This window comes from Leuciscus leuciscus (assembly GCF_965113295.1).
Source record: "Leuciscus leuciscus genome assembly, chromosome: 2".
NCBI classification, from domain to species: domain Eukaryota; kingdom Metazoa; phylum Chordata; class Actinopteri; order Cypriniformes; family Leuciscidae; genus Leuciscus; species Leuciscus leuciscus.
Window position 1 is genome coordinate 51,713,354 of NC_138726.1, and position 20,434 is coordinate 51,733,787.

Below are 20,434 nucleotides of genomic sequence, written 5' to 3' on the forward strand. Positions count from 1 at the left end.
GTTAGCATTCCATTGACTCCCATTCATTTTGGCATCACTTTGACAGCAAATAACTTTACATCTGCGGCGTTTAAAGACTCCATTTGTCCATTATTTATTTCTAAAGAAACACGACAATGTATAAAATGCTCCATTACCTTGTATCTTACGTTATGGCCACGTAGAAGCAGTTTTTGTAAAAACAGGCTAACGATTGCGTCATAACCACGCGACTCTCTGGAAATTACCGTAGAGACAGGAGAAGAAGCTCGCAGTCAATCGGGGGGACGTGGAGGCATAAAGTCCGATAAAGTCAAGGGAGAAGCCCATAGAGAATCATAAAGTTGCTCCTGCTCCTAGCTCATGGACAGCACCTACTCACGCTCTCCGTCTCTGCAAGATTCGGAAGGGAATGATTCAGATTTCTCTTGGCACAGCTCCTAGAAGACTTACAACTGTCAGACAGGCTGCTCACGTCACATCCACGTCGTCAAGCTCAGTTTGAGTCTGCGCAGTTCGCTCGGCAATCAGGAAATGAGTGCTTCTAATTTGCTTCACTTTTCTCCGTTGAAACCTATGGGGTCGCTGTGTCCAGTTTATATACTGTCTATGGTTTCATCAGGTGTGGTCCGCCGAATCAGCGTTTGATTGACACGGTCGGGAACAGACCACACAATCGCACATCTGTATGTGAAATCAACGCATATTGACCTCGTGTGTTTTTGTGAGAGGTTAATTTCAGATAGCGGATTTTTGGTAATATATAGTGACATAGTGCGATTTGATTAGTTATAGGCTATTTAGGCTTACATTTAAATTTACACAACACATTGACTGATGCTAGAGACAGCTGTCTCTGTCTAGACAGAGTATACATATAGTGACACATTAATAGATACATATAGACAGCTAGATTAATAGATAGAAACATATATAGATAGATTATAGATACATATATAAATACTGTACATAGATAGATTATAGATAGATACATATATAGATACATAGATAGATTATATCTAGATACATAGATAGATTCATATAGATAGATACATAGATAGATAGATTTGGATAGATAGATCAAATGGAGGCTCCCCAGAAGAGATGCCGTATCTGTGGTGTGGGAGCATTTCCGTTTAGAAACCCCAAATAAAGTGAGATGTGTGTATTGTGATCAGCAGCTAGCCTAATGCAACAATACATCATCCATGATGCGCCATTTGAGGAGAATTAGAAATTTGCGTATTTGCCCAGAACTCATGATCCACTAACTTACTGGAAAGAGAGAGCAGTAATCTTTCCTCATTTGTATGTCCTAGCTAAAAAATATCTTTGCATGCCAGCAACAAGTGCCTCTTGTGAGAGGATTTTTCAAAGGCTGGAGAAATTAACTGTAAAAAAAGAAGTAGGCTAAGTCCTTCCACAGTAGAGAAATTAATATTTTTTAATAAAAATCTCTAAAAAAGTGAGACATTGTGGCTTGATTTCTTTTATTAATATTCATTTTGCAGGACCAAAATAACATTATGCACAGTGAGGAGCCTATATGTTTCAAGCTTCACATATTAGAAAAATACAATAATAAAAAAACAACACATTTTTGGCTCGTCAAGGTTGTTTCAGATCAACACCTGCAAGTGACCACTAGGTGTCACCGTTGAGACGGGTGTCAGATTGATTCGAAGCCTCGAAACAATATGGCCCATTTGGTTCAACTGTTTCATTGCTTCACGAAGCCTCGATCTACCCACCACTAATGACAAGCAGGAACTAAATACACAGATGATAACGAGACAATCACAGACAGCTGTGATGATAGTTAGTGTCCATGGTGATTGATGACGTGCAGGTGATGGCTGATAGTGTGCAGGTGGGAAACATGAGGGATGCTGGGAAGTGTAGTGCCGTTGAGGTGTGTGACAGTACCTGTGAGCAGGCTGTGCAGGCAGCCATGGCGGAGATGACCCTTCAGGCGGTGGCAGTGGCAGTGGCGGAGACGGAGGGAGGAGCCATGGTGGAGAAAGGGCTGACGACTCCAGGGGGCCGACTGACAGAGGTGGAGCAGGTGGAAGAGGATACTCGGATGAAGGCGGAGACAGGGGATCCACCGACCCTGATGGAGTTGGCGACTGGCAGACCTGCGGCGAACCCAAATCACCGAAGATGGACTGAGGGTGAGCTGAGGGGCTGACAGGAAGCAGAAGCATGGATGAGAGATGGATGGTGGGAGGAGGTGGGAGGTGGGAGAGGGAGGCTGGGTGGGAGTTCAGAATCAGGCTCAGGTTCGGGGACAGACACAGGCTCTGACGTGGTGGCGGCCATCCTGGCTGATGGCTCAGGCGGTGTGGCGTCGGCGGCCATCGTGGCTGAGGACTCAGGCGGCGGCAATCTTTGCCGAGGGCTCAGGTGGTGAGGCGGCGGCCATCTTTGCTGAGGGCTCAGTCGGTGACCATCTTTGCCGAGGACACAGGCACGGCAGGCATGACGTGAACAGTCTCTGGCTGGGCAAGCATGGCGTGAAGACATTCAGGCGGTGTGGCGAGGAAGATGGCTGGTGATGGTGGTTGAGTGGTTGTGTAATTATCAGCCTCACCCACGGTGAAGGCTGAACCGTTCAACAACAGCACATGATCCAGGTATTGTGCAAATGAACATGGTTTAGCGGCTGAAGCTGGCTGGTACAGAGGATCATCCAGTCCAAGCACGAGCATGTTCTTACGGACGTCATCTGTCCAGGTGAGCTGGTGTGAAATATCTAGAAACTCACAAGGACATTTCTTTATATGTAAACAACTAAGAAAAAACAACTATGAACTGCTTGGTTGCCACATAATATAAGATTCTCAATGAATATCTGTATTAAAGATTAAAAATGTATCATAAAAGCAGTTCTTCTAAATGTTCCAACAAGCAAAACCGACAGCGAGACAGTGACAGAATCCCATATCGTCTGTTAATTTTCGTTTTCTCCAAAGCAAGCTAACTGTATTGAATTTCTAGGACACTTGTCTCACTAACTGTGATTGGACAAACACTCAAAGCTAGTGTGGTAAAGAACTTCCTTTACCTTATATCAGTGGTTTCGTTTCAGAGGAATAAGTGCGCTGTGTTACAGGCTTTCGACACCAGTTTCTTCCGCTGCTTTACTGTTGATGATCCAGACAGTTTTTGTGTCAGGTACATCAGAATAAAGGCGTAAAAATGAAACATGGATTATTATTGATCACGCTTTTCATCGCTGCAACAGGTAAAGTACACTATTTTACATTATTACTCGCTTTGAAAGGAAATGTTAAATTACACTGTGTGTCCACCATTAATTAAACACTGTGTTATTTAGCCTAATTAGTACCTACTGACATAACATACAGTACTGAGTCGCACTGCACTGGAACTTAAAAAAATACTAACATATGATACTATATCCCATAAAACTGACTGATTTCTTCAAAAAATGAAGTGACTGTGCTGCAACATACAACTTCTGTATCCTACAGCCTAATTTAATTAATATTTAACTTTTGTGATTAGGTTATTTTTATTCATGAGAATGATTTTTTAAACAAAAATGACAAGGAAGAGATTTATTTTTTGACATACTTTTCGGGAACTAGTTTCGATTTCCATGCATGACTTGAATCAACGCTATGAAGAGAAAATACTGAGGTCAAATTTTGTATAACGTGTCAGAACATTATAAAGAGTAAAGAGCAAGAAAAATTAATTGCCTAAAATGTTTTTTTCTTTAAGTTGGTATTATGTACTTTTCTTCCCTTAATATTTAAAATGGACTGACTAGTCCTGTTCAGAAGTGTAAACTCTCAAGTGTACAAAAACTGTTACTGGGGTGCTACCCTTTCAAAAATACACCTTTGTACTTAAAGAGTGCACATTAGTACCGTAAAAATACATATTGGTACCAAAAGTGTACATATTAAATTGTAAATTAGAACCTTTTTAAAGGGGAGGGGGATTTAAGGTTTATTGCGACACTTTTTCCCAGTCATCTCAATGGCAAAAAGTGACCCAATCAACCTAAATTTCTCCCTACCGTCCCAGTGACAGCTTTTGAACCATTTCTTCTGAGAGTGTACCCAAGTGCACATTTTTGTCTACTGGTAAACAAACTTTCCCTAAAGCAAAGAGAGTGTCTGTTATTTTGTCAGCACTTTCTGTTATGAGGCTAATCTAAGGATCACACATGTGAAATCGGCTGAAGTGAATTATCACATTTCCCTATTGGGAAATTGTAAAGTGTGTACTTGTGACAGCGCGCACTTGTTGGGAGGAAGTGAATGTACTGTAAGTTAACACCATGTGCAAAACAGATGGAGGCTCTCTGTTGCGTATTTTTCTTACTTCCTCAAAAACGTTTACCTAGCTAAATATTTTTTTATACAGGTAATTATTATTATTTTTAAATTATGAATCTTTTGTTTTGTCACTGAATTCTTTTGGCAGATGTAGTTCACGCTTGGGAACAAATTTTCTCACAATCCTACATCACAAGTCTGCATCTTTTTCCTCAGCTCTCACCTCAGGTGAATATAGTTCAGCTGTTATGGTCAAACCGACCACAGAAACCCACCACCCAAAGACAACCCACCACCCAACCACAACAACTCACCACCCGAAGAAAACAACTCACCACCCGAAGAAAACAACTCACCACCTGAAGACAACCCACCACCCGACCACAACAACCCACCACCCGAAGAAAACAACTCACCACCCGAAGAAAACAACCCACCACCCGACCACAACAACCCACCACCCGAAGACAACCCACCACCTAACCACAACAACCCACCACCCGAAGAAAACAACCCACCACCCAAAGACAACTCACCACCCGAAGACAACAACTCACCACCCGAAGACAACCCACCACCCGAAGACAACCCACCACCCGAAGACAACTCACCACCCGAAGACAACCCACCACCCGGAAACAACTCACCACCCGAAGACAACCCACCACCCGAAGACAACCCACCACCCGAAGACAACTCACCACCCGAAGACAACCCACCACCCGAAGACAACCCACCACCCGAAGACAACAACCCACCACCCGAAGACAACAACTCACCACCCGAAGACAACCCACCACCCGAAGACAACCCACCACCCGAAGACAACTCACCACCCGAAGACAACCCACCACCCGAAGACAACAACCCACCACCCGAAGACAACAACTCACCATCCGAAGACAACAACCCACCCCCCGAAGACAACAACCCACCCCCCGAAGACAACAACCCACCCCCCGAAGACAACAACCCACCCCCCGAAGACAACAACCCACCCCCCGAAGACAACAACCCACCACCCGAAGACAACAACTCACCAACCACCCATAACAACCCACAGCCCGAACGCAACAACCCACAACCCGAACACAACAACTGCCCTTCCACCAGCACCAACGCCACCCACCAACATGACAAAGGGGAGTTATAATGTTACTGATGCAAAAGGCAATATCTGTATTCTGGCTGACTTGGAAATCGGGATCCGTGTGAACACCATGGAGGTAAGAAGCTTTCTGTTGGAGTGATAGATCTACGGTACATCCAAATGCGATTCTTGCTTATTATATCTAAACCGCTTGTATCCTTCTCACTGTCTACCTTGTCATTTTTCCATATTCCATATAAATATTATCCATTGTTCTGAAACATTTCTGTCTTTCTAGGTTAATGGGACGTTCATTGTTCAGCCAAGCAAAACTACTACCAGTGGAGATTGTTCGGATAAAACGGCTAAAATCATTCTCAGTTTTAATGAAGGCCATTTTATCCTAAAATTTAAAAATGTAAGTCTGTTTATGGATTTTCAAAAATAGCCTATTCTGAACAATGTTGTCATGTATGATGAAATTTAATCAACAAAAGATTACAAAAGATATACATTTAGAAGATCTAGAAGATTCTTTTACCTTTGTAGTTAGTCTATTTCAGACTCGTGGACTTTTTTTGCAAAAACAATTGATGTATCTTTCAGTACAACCTGGGTTTGTGTGGTCTGAAAACAGAACTTTGAGGCACTGTATTTCTATTCATTACTATAGCAATGCGGTTGCTATAGTAACTACATCTCATTAAATAAACAGAATATAACGGATCTCAAACCAAACATTTGCAACCACAGCTATACCAAAATATTTGAGTTATGGCGAATAATAACATTACAAAAAAAAAAAAAAACGTATACCAAACTGGGCCGAGGACGAAAAGGCCATTCTTTTAGAAGAATACGGTAAAAGAAAAAACACCATCAGAAGTCGATATAATCCATCAGTCACTCGTGTGCACAAGACCAAAGCCTGGCAGGAGATAACGGAAAACATTTACTCAAGAAATCTAACTGTCAAGCGCACAGTAGAAGTCATGAAAAAGTATGAAAACGTAGTTGTGAGCTCAAGAAAATAAATAAAAAACTACAAAAAGGAATCTGGAAAAACCGGTGAGTTATATATGCTAGCTAAATTGATTTACGTGACTGGATATATTGTAGCCTATCAAAAAGTAGCGCTTGGTTTAATACAGTTAAACAAATGTTTTATTGTGTAAAGGAGGAGGGCCACCGCCACAAGACCTATTCGAGACATCAAAACTACTACAAGAAAAATTAGGGAAGGATTCTCCGACTCTAGTCGGTATTGCTGGCGTGCCTCAAAGAAGCTCGGGAAGCAGGTAAAATAATGCAGATTAGCGCTGATGCATTTTGTAAAATGTCTTTTGCTTTCAAAGATGGTCATGATGTAAAGATACAGAGTTTTGGCAAGGTGCAATAATATTAATTTTTTTCAGCCTATCCACCCCAAACTGGGAAAATGTTCCTGGAGCGACAAGCCCCACTTACACTGACAAGCCCAGTCATCCAGCCGTGAGGTTAGCGACATTAGGTTATTAGTGACAGCTGTGTCACATTCGGTAACGAGTAAAAAGCAAAAACGTTTCACAATTGTGACCTTGGACCACAAAACCAGTCACAAGTAGCACATATATATTTGTGGCAATATATTGTATGGGGCAAAATTATCGATTTTTCTTTTATGCCAAAAATCATTAGGATATTAAGTAAAGATAATGTTCCATGAAGATATATTTTGTAAATTTCCTACCGTAAATATATAAAACAATTATTTTTGTGAGTGGATGCAGCAAAATACGAACATAAATGTACAACTTTAAAGGGTTAGTTCACCCAAAAATGAAAATTCTGTCAGTAATTACTCACCCTCATGTTGTTCCAACCCCGTAAGACCTTTGTTCATCTTCGGAACACAAATTAAGATATTTTTGATTAAATCTGAGAGCTGGATCACTCCTCCATAGGCTTCTAAGACACTATAACTTGCTGGCCCAGAAAATGTATTAAAGACATCGTTAATATAGTCCAAGTGACTCCAGTGGCTCAATCTTAAGTTTATAAAGCGACGAGAATACTTTTTGTGCGCAAAAACAAACAAAAATAACGACTTTATTCCACTATTCATTTCCTTCTCTCTGGGCCTCGAGTCTTTTCACGTAGTGTTTTAACGCAGCGCGTCTGTGTTGTACGTTAAACGCATCACACACATGACCAGCGTCGGCCAATAGTGAGCCTACGTGTGACGTACAACACAGACGCACTGCGTTAAAACACTACGTGAACTAACTCGAGGCCCAGAGAGAAGGAAATAAATAGTGGAATAAAGTCGTTATTTTTGTTTTTTTTGGCATACAAAAAGTATTCTCGTCGCTTTATAAACTTAAGATTGAGCCACTGTAGTCACTTGGACTATATTAACGATCTCTTTAATAACTTTTCTGGGCCAGCAAGTTTCATTCACTTAGAAGCCTATGGAGGAGTGATCCAGCTCTCAGATTTAATCAAAAATATCTTAATTTGTGTTCCGAAGATGAACGAAGGTCTTACGGGGTTGGAACAACATGAGGGTGAGTAATTACTGACAGAATTTTCATTTTTGGGTGAACTAACTCTTTAAAGGTGATTTTCTCAATGTTAAGATTTTTCTGCACCCTCAGATTCCAGATTTTCAAATACTTGTATCTCGGCCAAATATTGTCTTATCCTAACAAACCATGCATCAATGGAACGCTTTTTTAATGGTGTATAAATCTCAATTTAAAAAAAAATTGACCCTTGTGACTGGTTTTGTGGTCCAGGGTCACAATTTAATTGTTAATATAAATAAAAAGTTGTTTTATTTGTTTTGTTTTCAGACAGTCATCCGAGGATAGAGGATCGGCCAGAGTAACATCTGGTCTCGCTGAACTTAAATGAGAAGTTCTTTTGCTGCAGAAGAGGAAAGCAGAGTTGGAGATTTCTAAATTAGAAATGGAAAAAGAAAACTTAAATATTCAGAACATAATACTTCAATACAAAATTAACAAACTTGCGCATGAGGGATTAATACATTTACAGCCAATAAGAGAAGAAGAATAACACAAACATTAATTTGTTGATATAGAGTATTTATTATTCAAATGATTTTTAATAGACCTACATAAATATTTATTTTATATAATAACCCAGTGTAATTTTCTTATTGTAAATGTTTCAATGTCTGTTTTTTCTTCTTCTTCAATTTATAGCCTAAATAAAAATGTAGTTTCATATATTGAAGTCTGTTTTCATTTTATTTATTTTTTATTTTTAACTTATTAATTTATACAGCATCTAATCTGGAAATTAATATACAGTTTATTGTATATTATATCACCCTCCAGGCCTCCACATCTTAATTTGGGTGCACTGCTTTATCAGGGTCAGCATGAGGGTCATCCTTCTTGTGTTATTCTTGTGCACTCCAAAAAAAAGTTTTTTGATATGTTAAACAGGATGACACACGCAATGGTGACTCTCCCTGCTCTTGTTGGTTCCAGACGTGGTGAAGACAGTGAAATCTCCTTTTAAGCTGGCCAATCGTCCTTTCTATGATTACTCTGGTTTATGTTAGAGCAGTGTAGTATCGTTCCTGAAATATGAAAACACATTGAAAACACATATCCTGCACATTGAACTAATTTTATTGATCTATTCATCTTAGCTATACTGGTGTTATTTAAATGAATTTTACCTGTGCAGCTCCTATTGGATTCCTAAAAGGTGTAATAAGCCATGAACGACAGGGTTAGCTGATTGATTACGATATGGTGACCCACATCATATCAGTATGATGTAGTTATGTACTGTAGATAATGTTTGTTACTCAGGTGGTTTATTGCTTGTTACAGGATTGTTGTTGTGATTTGAAAATTGTGTGATGGTTTTATAATACATTATGGTTCTTATTCTATTGTGTTTGTGTATTTTTGGATAACATTCTAATTATCTTTTTTTTTTGGACTTTCCAGGATGAGACAAAAAAAAAGGTCTATGTCGAGTTAGTGGAGTATGATTTGAACTATGCTTTCAAACGTGGAGGTAAATTCCCTGCCATATGACTGGCCCAGTTTGCCTTGTAAAACACCCACAATTAAACACATCCTAAATTTTCAGCAATTTATTCCCAGGACTTTCAACTGTTACCTGTATAGTTACACAGTTTTTTATTGCGCATCTAAACAAAGAGGTTAAATATAAGTATCTGGCTTTTTTAACTTTAATACTGTAAGTTATATATATTTTAACTTATTGGTTCCTCAAAAATCGTCTGAAAACAGAATTCTTCAAAATCTTTTTTAAAATATATAAATAGCCAAGCCTCAATAAAACAAATAAACACTAGTGAAGAATACTTTCCCTCACTGTGAAAAATTAATATGCATGAATGCATTTCAAAATCAATATGACTTTGCATAAAAACTCAAAGACATTTCGTTTTTATGTCCATGTGAATACATTTTCCCAATTTCAAACGAGTTGTAGTGGAAGTGTTTTGACTATAATTATGACTTTTCGTTACAATTTCGTTTGTATGTTTGATCAAATTATTTTTATTTTTGTCAACAAAGTATTGAGAAATTACACAGGGAAGAACGAGTCTCTTGAGCTGTTTTCCGCGGATCCGGGTCACTCTTACTCCTGCAGTGCTGAGACCGTGTACATGGGGAAAGGTGTGAGTCTAGTTCTGACCAATTACAGACTTCAGGCCTTCAACATCAAAAACAAGAATTTTGGCACAAGTAAGTACAGAGTAATGACACTTCAATATCTTAAAGCACCCCATCCTTGTAGTCCTTAAAGAAACCTCTATGTTACACTCTACATCAAGTTATGTTGCTATTTGGACTATCCTCTTTGCCTTTTTTATGCACTGTATAGCTTATGTCCTGATCACAGTGATTTTACCAAGTAAGACATGTTCCTGGATCAACATAATTTGTGTCATATTCCTAACTCTACCCATAACTTATCCATAAAATTAGAGGGAAATTATGGTGAATAACACTGATGTAGAAGCACCGGTTGTAAGCCTTAATGTGACATAAACTGTAAACTCAAATCTGATTGGTTGATTGGAAATCCTGTTCCAGGATCAACAAAGATGTTGCACTTAGTGAAATCACGTTCACCATTGTATACTTTGTACAGCTTGTTTACAAAGATTGTTGCAAATGTGGCAATGCAAAGGAGCTGGTTAGACCAGCCAGATGACTCTAAACAACCAGTGCTAAGAAAAAGTACGCCTGTTATAAAGTCCAAAGGCTACCTAACATATTATTTCACTTTTCTAACTTTAGTTAGTGTGTAATGTTGCTGTTTGAGCATAAACAACATCTGCAAAGTTACAACGCTCAAAGTTCAAAGCAAAGGAAGATATTTGCTTTTAAAGAAATCATTTTTTAAGGACTACAACAAACGGCTGGTAGGGACTACACAACATTCCTCCCGGGTTAGTGACATCACCAAGCCTAAAATTTACATAAACCCCGCCCACGGAACATGCGGTCCATGTTGAGAAGAGGAAGAGTTATTGTAGTAAAGCACATTTGTGAGTCTGCTCAAGCTGTCGCATCCGTCTTTTCACATGCAGTACAGTATACGTAACACAAATGCAATAGCTTGTCACTCTGTAGACATCTTACAACAGTTTCCACACGAGCAATTTATAGATTATCATGACAAAATATGCTAATCAATGACTTGAAGATAGTTAACTCCACATCAGCTATAAATTCGTCAACTAAACATTCAGAAATGTCCTGTTGCATTCTACATGTCACTTCTTCATTCAAAATGTTGTCCACATTTTAGTGCTTGTCTGCGTGAGGTAATCGGAGCTGCTAACACACACACCAGCTCTTGAAGCTCCGCCCTCTGTGCTGGGAGCAGCAGCTCATTTGCATTTAAAGGGACACACACGAAACAACTCGTTTTTACTGACTTTCAAAAAGGGACAACTTTAATATGCTGTAAAAAACTATCTGTTGGGTATTTTGAGCTAAAACTTCACATTCACACTCTGGGGACAACATAGACTTATTTTCATATTGTAAAAAGGGGCATTATACCCTTTAAATCATATGAAAGTCTGCTACTTTTTTAAATAGGTTTTTTATTATTTGACATGACAACTTTAAATGTCATGCACATTCAATTATTATCTGTAATACAACTGTAAATGAGCAGTTGTGTCTGCAATTTTGGCCACCTTTTTAAGTATTATGTATATTTGTATCTACTGAATTATTTTAAGACTGGAAAAAACTACACAACTTTTGTCGAGATTCACAGTTCGGATGAGTCGACGCTAGTTGCTGAAAGTCAGAGCCAGTCTTCAGATTTGAGTTAACAGATTTTACAGAAAATTGCATCGTGTAACATGATCACAGACTTTTGCTTCTTTTAGTTTCAGACTATAATTCCGTCCAGTCAGAGAATCAAACATGTTTGATATTGTTTGTTGTTTAGTGTATGATTCCCAGTTTTTCTTGAACCACTCACAAATTTGGCAAGTTTATGCCTAGTGTTTTAAAAATGAAGTTGTGTAGTGTGTTCCAGCCTTAAATTTTTGCCTTTAAAACTAGAAAATTGACTCTGTTTTTGTTTCTTCCAATGAGATACAAGTTCACTGTGCTCTGTTTGTGTTTGTCCAACAGCTGATCTATGCAAGGCTGATAAACCGGACTACCGCATTCCCATCGCCGTGGGCATTATCCTCATCATTCTCATCGTCATTGTAGTCATTGCTTATCTCATCAGCAGAAAACGGAGAAGTAATGGGTACCAGGCACTATAGAGACCTATAAGTCCTGATTTATACCAGCGATTCAGGCTTACAGGAGATTTAATGCTGTTATGTACGTCTTGTGAATGTTACTCATATATTGATGATGAACATGGATGGCTTAGGATCTGTCCAAACAATGTTTACTATTCAGAGACCGTATTAGTCATTCTTAACAAATGGCTAACAATTGAAAGAACCTAACCTAATCCTGACATTACAGAAGGATGTGTAAAATCTACTTTTGCTCCATCTTGTGTTGTAGGTGCTCTTCACTGCTTGTATTTGCATTTTCTGTGATTGGCTGATCAGCCAATGTTAATCTGATTAATATGTCCAAATTTGTTTTCAAACCAATAGGCTGCATAAAAGGGAATTCAGTTGCTCATGTTTATGTTGGGATATATAAAGGCCTTTATTGTGTTTTGCAATTAATAATAGAAAGGATTTTTCTTTCTGTTGTGCTTCTTTTTTTTCTTTTTTTTTAACTGAAGGGTTTTACTATTCTGTAGTGTGATCTGACCCTTTAACTCAAGCTGAATTCACTGAATAATGGGAATAATGTGTAATTTTTGATACAAATAATAAATAATTTGTCCCCAAAAAAGCTTACTTTTTTAATATGTAGCATTAAATAGAAAACTTGTCATGGTAATGCAAGCTGGTCCTGATTTGTCTTTCTCAGTTTTTGTAGTTTACCCACTTTAATTAAATGTGGATTATCTTTTGTATGCTATATTAGTGAAAAAAAAAAATGTTCTGTGGTGTAGAAATGGAAGAGGAAGAGGAGAGAAGAAAACACAAGCATTATTTTTGGCAGTGTGTTATGTGGCGGCGCAGATGCAGAATCGTGCAAAAGAGTATTTAGAACAGTTTTCTATTCATTTCACCAAAATATGAGTCCACGCTTTCAAAAAATTAAAGCAACATATCTAAAACCATCCTCTAAATTCTGTCTTTTTCCTTCTAAATTTGTTTTGGATTTTAGTAAGTCCTGCTTGAAAATCAACTTTTTAAAACCTTTTTATGCCTTTATTCATGCTATAGGGTTAAACATTGAGAGTATTTTTTGTGCCATTTTCAAACTGCATGCAATCGAGGTGGCGCTCGAGAGGTGGCGCTTACTTCTTTACTTCCTACTTCCCGCACTGTAAAATATGACAGTGGTTTCAAGTTCAGCCTTTCCATCTGTATTGTCGAAAGACCTATGGCAAGCCGTTTTAACATTTAATCCTTAAAATGTACCAGTATGTATTTTCATGCTACTAGTGCTTTTTTTTTTTAGATACTAGTATCTATTCCATTAGGTACTAGTACTTATTCATTTCATTTGCTACAAATGCTTATTCTTTATTCTTTAGGTACTAGTACCTTTTTAAAGATACTAGTCTTTATTTTTTGGATAAAATAGTGCACATTTTTGGATGAGTGATAAGGATAATGTCACCCATGCAATGGATAAATTAACAGCTCAAAGGGATACTCCACCGTTTTTTCATATTAAACTATGTTATTCCCTTAACTAAGATGAGTTGATACATACCTCTCTCATCTCAGTGCATGCACTTAATCGCTCTGGCGCGCGGCGACACTTTGATAGCACTTAGCTTAGCCCAGTATATTCAATGGTATCTAACAGCAATAAATTTAGAAGTGACCAAACACATCAACGTTTTCCCTATTTAAAAACAGTTACACGAGTAGTTATACGACCAAGTATGGTGACACAAAATAAAACGTGGCGCTTTTCTAAGCGGGTTAAAAAGGATAACTATAATGTATGGCCAGGGCTGGACTGGCCATCGGGCATACCGGCATTTGCCGGTGGGTCGACGTGCTTTTTGGGCCGATACATCTCATACTCATACATAATTTGTATTATTATATATATATATATATTTTTTTTTTTTTTACGGCCCATAAAATTTGTACATCGGCGGCCCATTCATTTTGTTTTGTTTTGCTTAATTGGCGGCGCTGGGTTTGTGCCGGTGTAATGCAGTGGTCAAAAAAAGTCAGTGTTAGTTTTTTTTTTCTGACAGACCAGCCCATGAAACACGTAGATCAGCGGCCCATTGGTTCTTTTCTTGATTGACACTGGGCTGGCCCAATCACAACTTTAAACGAGTGAGCGAGCGTGCAGCAGTGTCAGTGTGTATCTGTCAAAATAGTCAGCGAGATGGAGAAGAAACGCAAGGATTGTGCAGAGAAATAGCGTGAAAAAATAGAACCAGGCCCTTAAAGCAGACACTGTAAAATGTGTCAAAATATATGCTTTCTGCCCTTCATCAGCTCCAGTGATGATGATGATAGTGAGGAGGATCAGGAGAGAGATGAGAAAGTGTAGAGCCTGCGGTAAGCAAAACTACTTTCAAAACACTTAAGCTATGTCATGATCGAGTGTAGGAACCCATAACCCAGTTACAGATTATTTCCACATTGCATAGTTGACGATTACATAGATTGTATATAAAGACGATTACCGCAATTCACTAGAAATTTAATGAGAGGCGTTTGTAAACCATGTTTTCCGCCAAAACAAAAGCTTGATGCAGTTTGCGTCAAAATAAAAGATCATGTGCTTATCTCTTTCAAGTATAGAAATTGGAACAAAACAAATTATGAAAGTTTCATTTATTTTTTTGTGCATTTGTTTTTTACAAAATATGGCTATTACTGTCATTGGATTAATATTATAACTATTATTATGTAGTAGGTGTAATGTAATTAGACACTGTAACTAAAAGAGGTTTGAATTTTTCGTTTAATTTGCACACTGAATATGGGTTGGAGCTTTTAATTTTGAACTCTCAAAGTGCACCAGATTGATGAATTTAACATTAAAATGCACAAACTTTTCTCACGGGGTGGGGGGCATGCCCCCGGACCCCCCTAGAAGAACCAAGGTCCACCCACCACAGTTTTACCAAAAATCCTGTGAGAAACACTGGTATTGCTATGCCATTGCAGCTTATAGCTTGTTTTAGGATTCATCACTGTGGAGTATAGTTCAACTGTATTAATTAATAAATGTCAAATTTTCACTCGTTCCTATACTCACTCATTACATGGCATTAGTGGTTTTAAGGAATAGGAGTTGGTATGCATATTAAGGGCGTGCAAAGATGGGTGGTGTTTATGATCATATAGTGGGCCAGTCTGGGCCAAAATGCCCGGGCCGATTTTTTAGTCCCAGTCCAGCCCTGTGTATGGCGGAATAGCACTTTCGGGAGTACTTCGACTCGGCGCAGTAAAAAGTCACGCCGGGGGCGCTTGTCTGAAGTTTAAAATCATTGGTTACCCGTAAGCCAATCACATAACGTTTGGTTATGACGTGTGTTATGCGCCGGCTCAGCCGCATCGAACTTCCACTGTAAACACATGTATGATGCGAAAACAAAACCATCGAGCGAAATACCGGAATGAACATGGCTGTGAACGACTTTTGCAGATTATGTGAAGTAAATCTACGCATCCACGGTACAATCAGTGTCTACGTCACGGCTCTCAGCCCGCCCTCTGTTCGTTGATTGGCCGGCTGTTTTGAGGCCGGAGGAAAACTGGGAGATAGGTCGCTATCTCAGACTGAGTACAGAAGTGAACTGAAATGGAGTGGAAATACGAAGTCTGACGTAGTCAGGCTACCCGGAACCCTCTGAACCCAAAGAAAAAATCTTTGTATGGAAGTCTATGGGAACACTCTGGGCGATTCTCGGCCAGAGTGAAATCGCCCAAAAAGAGGTGGTACTCTACAGAACGTGACTTGACGCTGATTGGACTATATCCAGAGGCAGAACAATCAGTCTCTAGAACAGTTACAGCTAGCGTAAACACTGTTGAATATTGAACAAAAAAAAAAATCCCTACCTTTCGCACTTTGGTGATGCGTCACCCAATCACCCCAATGAAGAAACCATGTGCTGAGCTAACAATCATGTTTCGCTGTATATCCTATGTTTTTATTAATAATTTTGGTGTATTTTATTGTTCATTTTTGTGTGTTTTTCAAAATAAATGAACTGAATTCATTTTGAGTCTGCATTCATCATTAAATTAGTTCGGGCAAATGAGGAGATAAATTAGGTTAAATTAGGCTACTGCATGTCCGCCCATAGAAAAAAATATATATATATAAAAATGACCAACTGATTCAAGAAGAATGATCCAGGAATTTCACTTTTCCGTTTACATGACGAAAGTTTGGTCACCATGATTACGTTACGTAACAGTCACTTATTTTTGTTAGCTGGGTAAATTGTAACGGTTAGATGTTAAAATGGATTGCCATAGAAGTCTGTATGAACTCCTCAAGCTCCAGATGGGAGAAGGGCGGAAACATTCCGAAAACCCCATAACGGAGTCTTTTTCAGGGATTTTGGACCGCAATATAGGCTAATATAACTATTGTTTTGAACGCATAAAGACCAGCCGAAGAAAATGACGAGTAAGATATCTTATAAATAATGTGTATTTTATATATTGTTATTTATTTGCAACAACCGAACCTGGACTGATCCGAGACTTCTTCTGACGCTGTTCCTCAGGCGAACCCGAGGCAGATGTTTCGGATGTTGCAGCGCAGAGCGCGAGCGATTCAGGCGAAGCGGGGACATTAGTGGAAGTTACTTTCCAGAAGAATCCACGTCAAAAATACAAATACCTGGAGGCAGAACCCAAGATTTTAGGGGTACACGTAAAGTTTGCGTCAAAGTAGAATACAATGTGTTGTGAAACACGTCCACTACTGAAGAGTTGTATTGTATACATGTCTCATCCACAGGTGACGGAGATCGCGCTGACTGTCTTCTTCATTGGTTGCAGAATTCCGTTTTTTATAGGAATGTCTATTGAATACACTCAACACAGCCATCTGGTTGATTTCAGAATGTCTTTTGAATGGGTGACAGACACCATCATGCTAACGTTTTCCTTCGTTGTAAGTGTTCATCGTTTGTGTTTTAACTGTAGGCATAATTAATTAAAACATTGTTTTTACATATTTAATAAGCCTGCTTAAAAGCAATTTTAAGTTGGTTTGCTGGTCTTAACCAATGTAAGCTGTTCCAATACCTGGTTCATGCCTTGACGGCTAAATCAAGAGTTTGGAGGGCCACTGTCCTGCAGAGCTGAGACCCTGATAAAAAACTCTCTCTCTAACCTGCTTTCTAGTGATCCTGAAGACATTGGCTGCGTCTGAAATCGCTCACTTTCTTGTGTAGCCTACTTATGTTGAATAGCCTAAGTAATTACTTAGTAATTACTATGTTCTATATTATAAGTGTATGTGTAGGCTACTCTAGTATGAATGTAATCCGGACAAACTACATTCGCCACAATGTCATTATCATGTGACACCAAGTTGCGTTGTTCACTGTGTTTCACAAATCCTCTCCTGTGGCCTCATGGGATATTAAAGTGTCCATAATATGCACACTTCAGAATCTCGCCAGATGAAGTAGGTCATCAGGGTACTTTTTCTCCACTCTTTTAGGCCTACAGTGTATTCGGACATGATTGTTTTGTCACATACTGTTTTTCGCCTACCATGAATTATGCGATTTCAGATGCAGCCATTGATTAGCTTGTTCAGGTGTTTGATTAGGGTTGGAGGCGGAGCTAAACTCTGCAGGACAGTGACCCTTCAGGACAGAAGTTGCTCATCCCTGGTGTAACACTGTTAAATTTCCTTAAACAGGGCATTGTTGCTGGCAGTGTGGCGATAGCAGCGCAGAAACTCCACCTACCGACAGTAAGAGTATCTGGACACATAGCAACAACAACAAAAAAGGAAATTTCATATTAAAAAAGTGTCATCATGCTAGTTATGCTCTATACGTAGAATGAGCCCACTGAAATTTTGAGTACCCATTCAGAATGTGTCAGGAAATAAGCATTTCTGAGCTTATGTGTGTCATTTTATTTCTTAACAGCTCAAGGCATGTTTGGGAATGCAGGTGGTCACATGTGTGACATTTACTTTCTGTCTCTTCTCCACGGCTCATCAATATCTATACCCTGGTGCCTGCCGGCTTTACTACCATTATAACGAGACAGTTCCTGAAAACAGCACATGTACACTTGCAGAGGTAAGCTAAACTGTTTTAAAGAGAAAATGTCAATTCTATTATTGTCACTGTATGCTGTTCTCCTTTGAAAATAATGCTCTCCATACTGGATGTGGGAAAGCAAAAACTTAACTGAAACGGTTTCTAAATGTAGAAATTAAAGGGAAAGTTCACCCAAAAACTCTTTTCAAAACACAAATGAAGATCTTTTTGATGAAACCACTTTGATGCTTCAAAAGGTTCATAAAGAGATTGTAAAACTAATCCATATGAATTGAGCGGTTTAGTTAAAATTTTCTGAAGAGGCTCAATCACTTTATATGATGAACTGATTTAATTCACATATAAACATTCATCAACTCACACATCATCAGGGTTGGTAAACAGAAGCTCTAGGGCTCGGGGATTGACAAAACAGCTATTACATGATGATGAAATATTTGCCATTAAATGATTTATATATCGTTTACCCTCCTTACTCACACAGCAGGGATTCAGTCTGCTGAGTTCAATGGATAAACTCGTGGAGGCGACTCAGATCGCTCTCTCTCTCACTCTCGCCGCGTACTGTTGCAAGGTGATTCCCTGCTGCACTGCCAGATCTCATGTGGTAAGCGATGCTCATTTCATAAACCTTTCCATGCTGGCGACCAGAACGAATGATGTGACATATGATGCAGAGTTCTCGATTGTAAACCGTTTCTGTCTTTTTCAGCCTGTCATCGTGATGAAGACACCCACAGCTCCACAGTGAAAGTGAGAGTGTGTGCACCTAAAAAGACGTCATTTTATCTAATAATACTAATAAAACTGGCACATTATTAGACACACCAATACATTATACTATATTCAAACATAATATCCCTATTTCTATACATTTATTTTAAGAGCATGAAATCATCAACCCAAGTTTGTCTTTTTTTAAATAATGTGCACTTGTTTCTGAACACAAAATTGTATAATAACCAGTATGAATTAATCAATATGAATTAATATCTTTACAATACAAAATGTAAAACAGTGTAAGAATGGCCTTTTACAGAACATATACTGTAAGAATCAGTCGCTATACGGACAGTGTCAATACTCAAATAAGAGGTTATTAAAATGTACAATTTAAAAAATTACAGGTATAATGAGTGATTTTCTGTGTAGACAGAATTCTTCTAGCATACATGCATGACAACAATTATATTAATGTATTAATAGCTATGTTTCCATCCACCCATTTTTATGTGAATTTTGGGATATCGCATAAAAAAAACACTGTATGGAAACGGCAAGATGCGCATAAAAACGTATGTGCTCAATTGAGTCAGATAAGTTTTTTCATCCGATAAGACGTGCATAAACTACGATGGAAACACATTTACTGAATAAATTCCTTGATGCACAGCAAAAAACTCACGTGACTTTGCCCCAACAGTGGATGTGATATAACCACATAAACTGGACTAACCAGAGGATCAGTTTCATTGCAGTATCTCAAATGTTGGTTTGATCATTCTGAAACGCCTGAGCCAAAATCTGTCATCAGAATGATTTGGTTTAATTCCCTCCCTGAAGCGTCTCACATGATTGTTCACAAACACCAGCATCCGAATGCAAGATGAACATGACAGCGTTTATTGAGTTTCATCCATTCGCTCTGAGACTCAAGTCATTTATGATGTAAGAAAAAAGAACCACAGTTTCTTCCCCAATTGCAGCAACTTCCATTTTTATTACAGATATTTTGCGTCAGTTTCCAAGGAAGTGACGATTTTGTCCTCTTGAACACATGGGATGGAAACGCTGCTTTATTCACATATGTTTATTTGATTTTTCAATTTTGCGCACAAGTTAAAATCACAACTTTGGATGGAAACATAGTTAGTGATGATGAAGTTTTTGCACTGAACTTGAACTAAGAAAGTTTACATTTATCCACTGACCTGAAGTAGAGACTGTATTTGTTCTTTTTTAATAAGCAGAGGACAAACAGTTGGCAAAAATCCCCTGTGCATGATGCTTAACACTATCTTATCATGTTTATCCCAAGAAAAAACAAATAAGTTTTAATTATTCATATTGTGCACATCTTAAAATCATTATTGTAAAACTGGAGAAACTGGAAGAACTGGAAGAGAGGGCTATACTTTCTGAGAAAACAAAGGAAATTAACATTTGAACTCTCTTGCTATATTACCATCCCCATTCAAGA

General features: G+C 38.6%; 3 protein-coding genes across 3 annotated transcripts in view; all 3 read left to right on the plus strand.

The window, feature by feature from the left end:
* Positions 1–13,107, plus strand: part of cd68 (CD68 molecule) — a 72,224-nt gene extending 59,117 nt beyond the window's left edge. Inside the window, exon 7 of the transcript XR_014203530.1 lies at positions 12,432–13,107. The gene's annotated coding sequence lies outside the window, so the exon portion shown is untranslated. The remainder of the gene's footprint in view (positions 1–12,431) is intronic.
* Positions 2,689–5,800, plus strand: LOC309483432 (uncharacterized protein; the record flags this gene model as incomplete). Its single annotated transcript, XM_082149256.1, has 3 exons — positions 2,689–2,715; positions 4,531–5,518; positions 5,681–5,800. The coding sequence occupies 2 exons, from the start codon at positions 2,689–2,691 to the stop codon at positions 5,443–5,445; spliced, it is 942 nt and encodes a 313-aa protein (XP_082005382.1). The 3' UTR covers positions 5,446–5,518; positions 5,681–5,800.
* A 3,346-nt stretch (positions 13,108–16,453) lies between the features above and the next one.
* On the plus strand, positions 16,454–19,541 carry LOC309487915 (uncharacterized protein). The gene is made up of 7 exons (XM_082155891.1): positions 16,454–16,610; positions 16,711–16,853; positions 16,947–17,102; positions 17,862–17,915; positions 18,097–18,252; positions 18,719–18,841; positions 18,947–19,541. The coding sequence occupies exons 1-7, from the start codon at positions 16,604–16,606 to the stop codon at positions 18,983–18,985; spliced, it is 678 nt and encodes a 225-aa protein (XP_082012017.1). The 5' UTR covers positions 16,454–16,603; the 3' UTR covers positions 18,986–19,541.
* Positions 19,542–20,434: the final 893 nt, after the last annotated feature.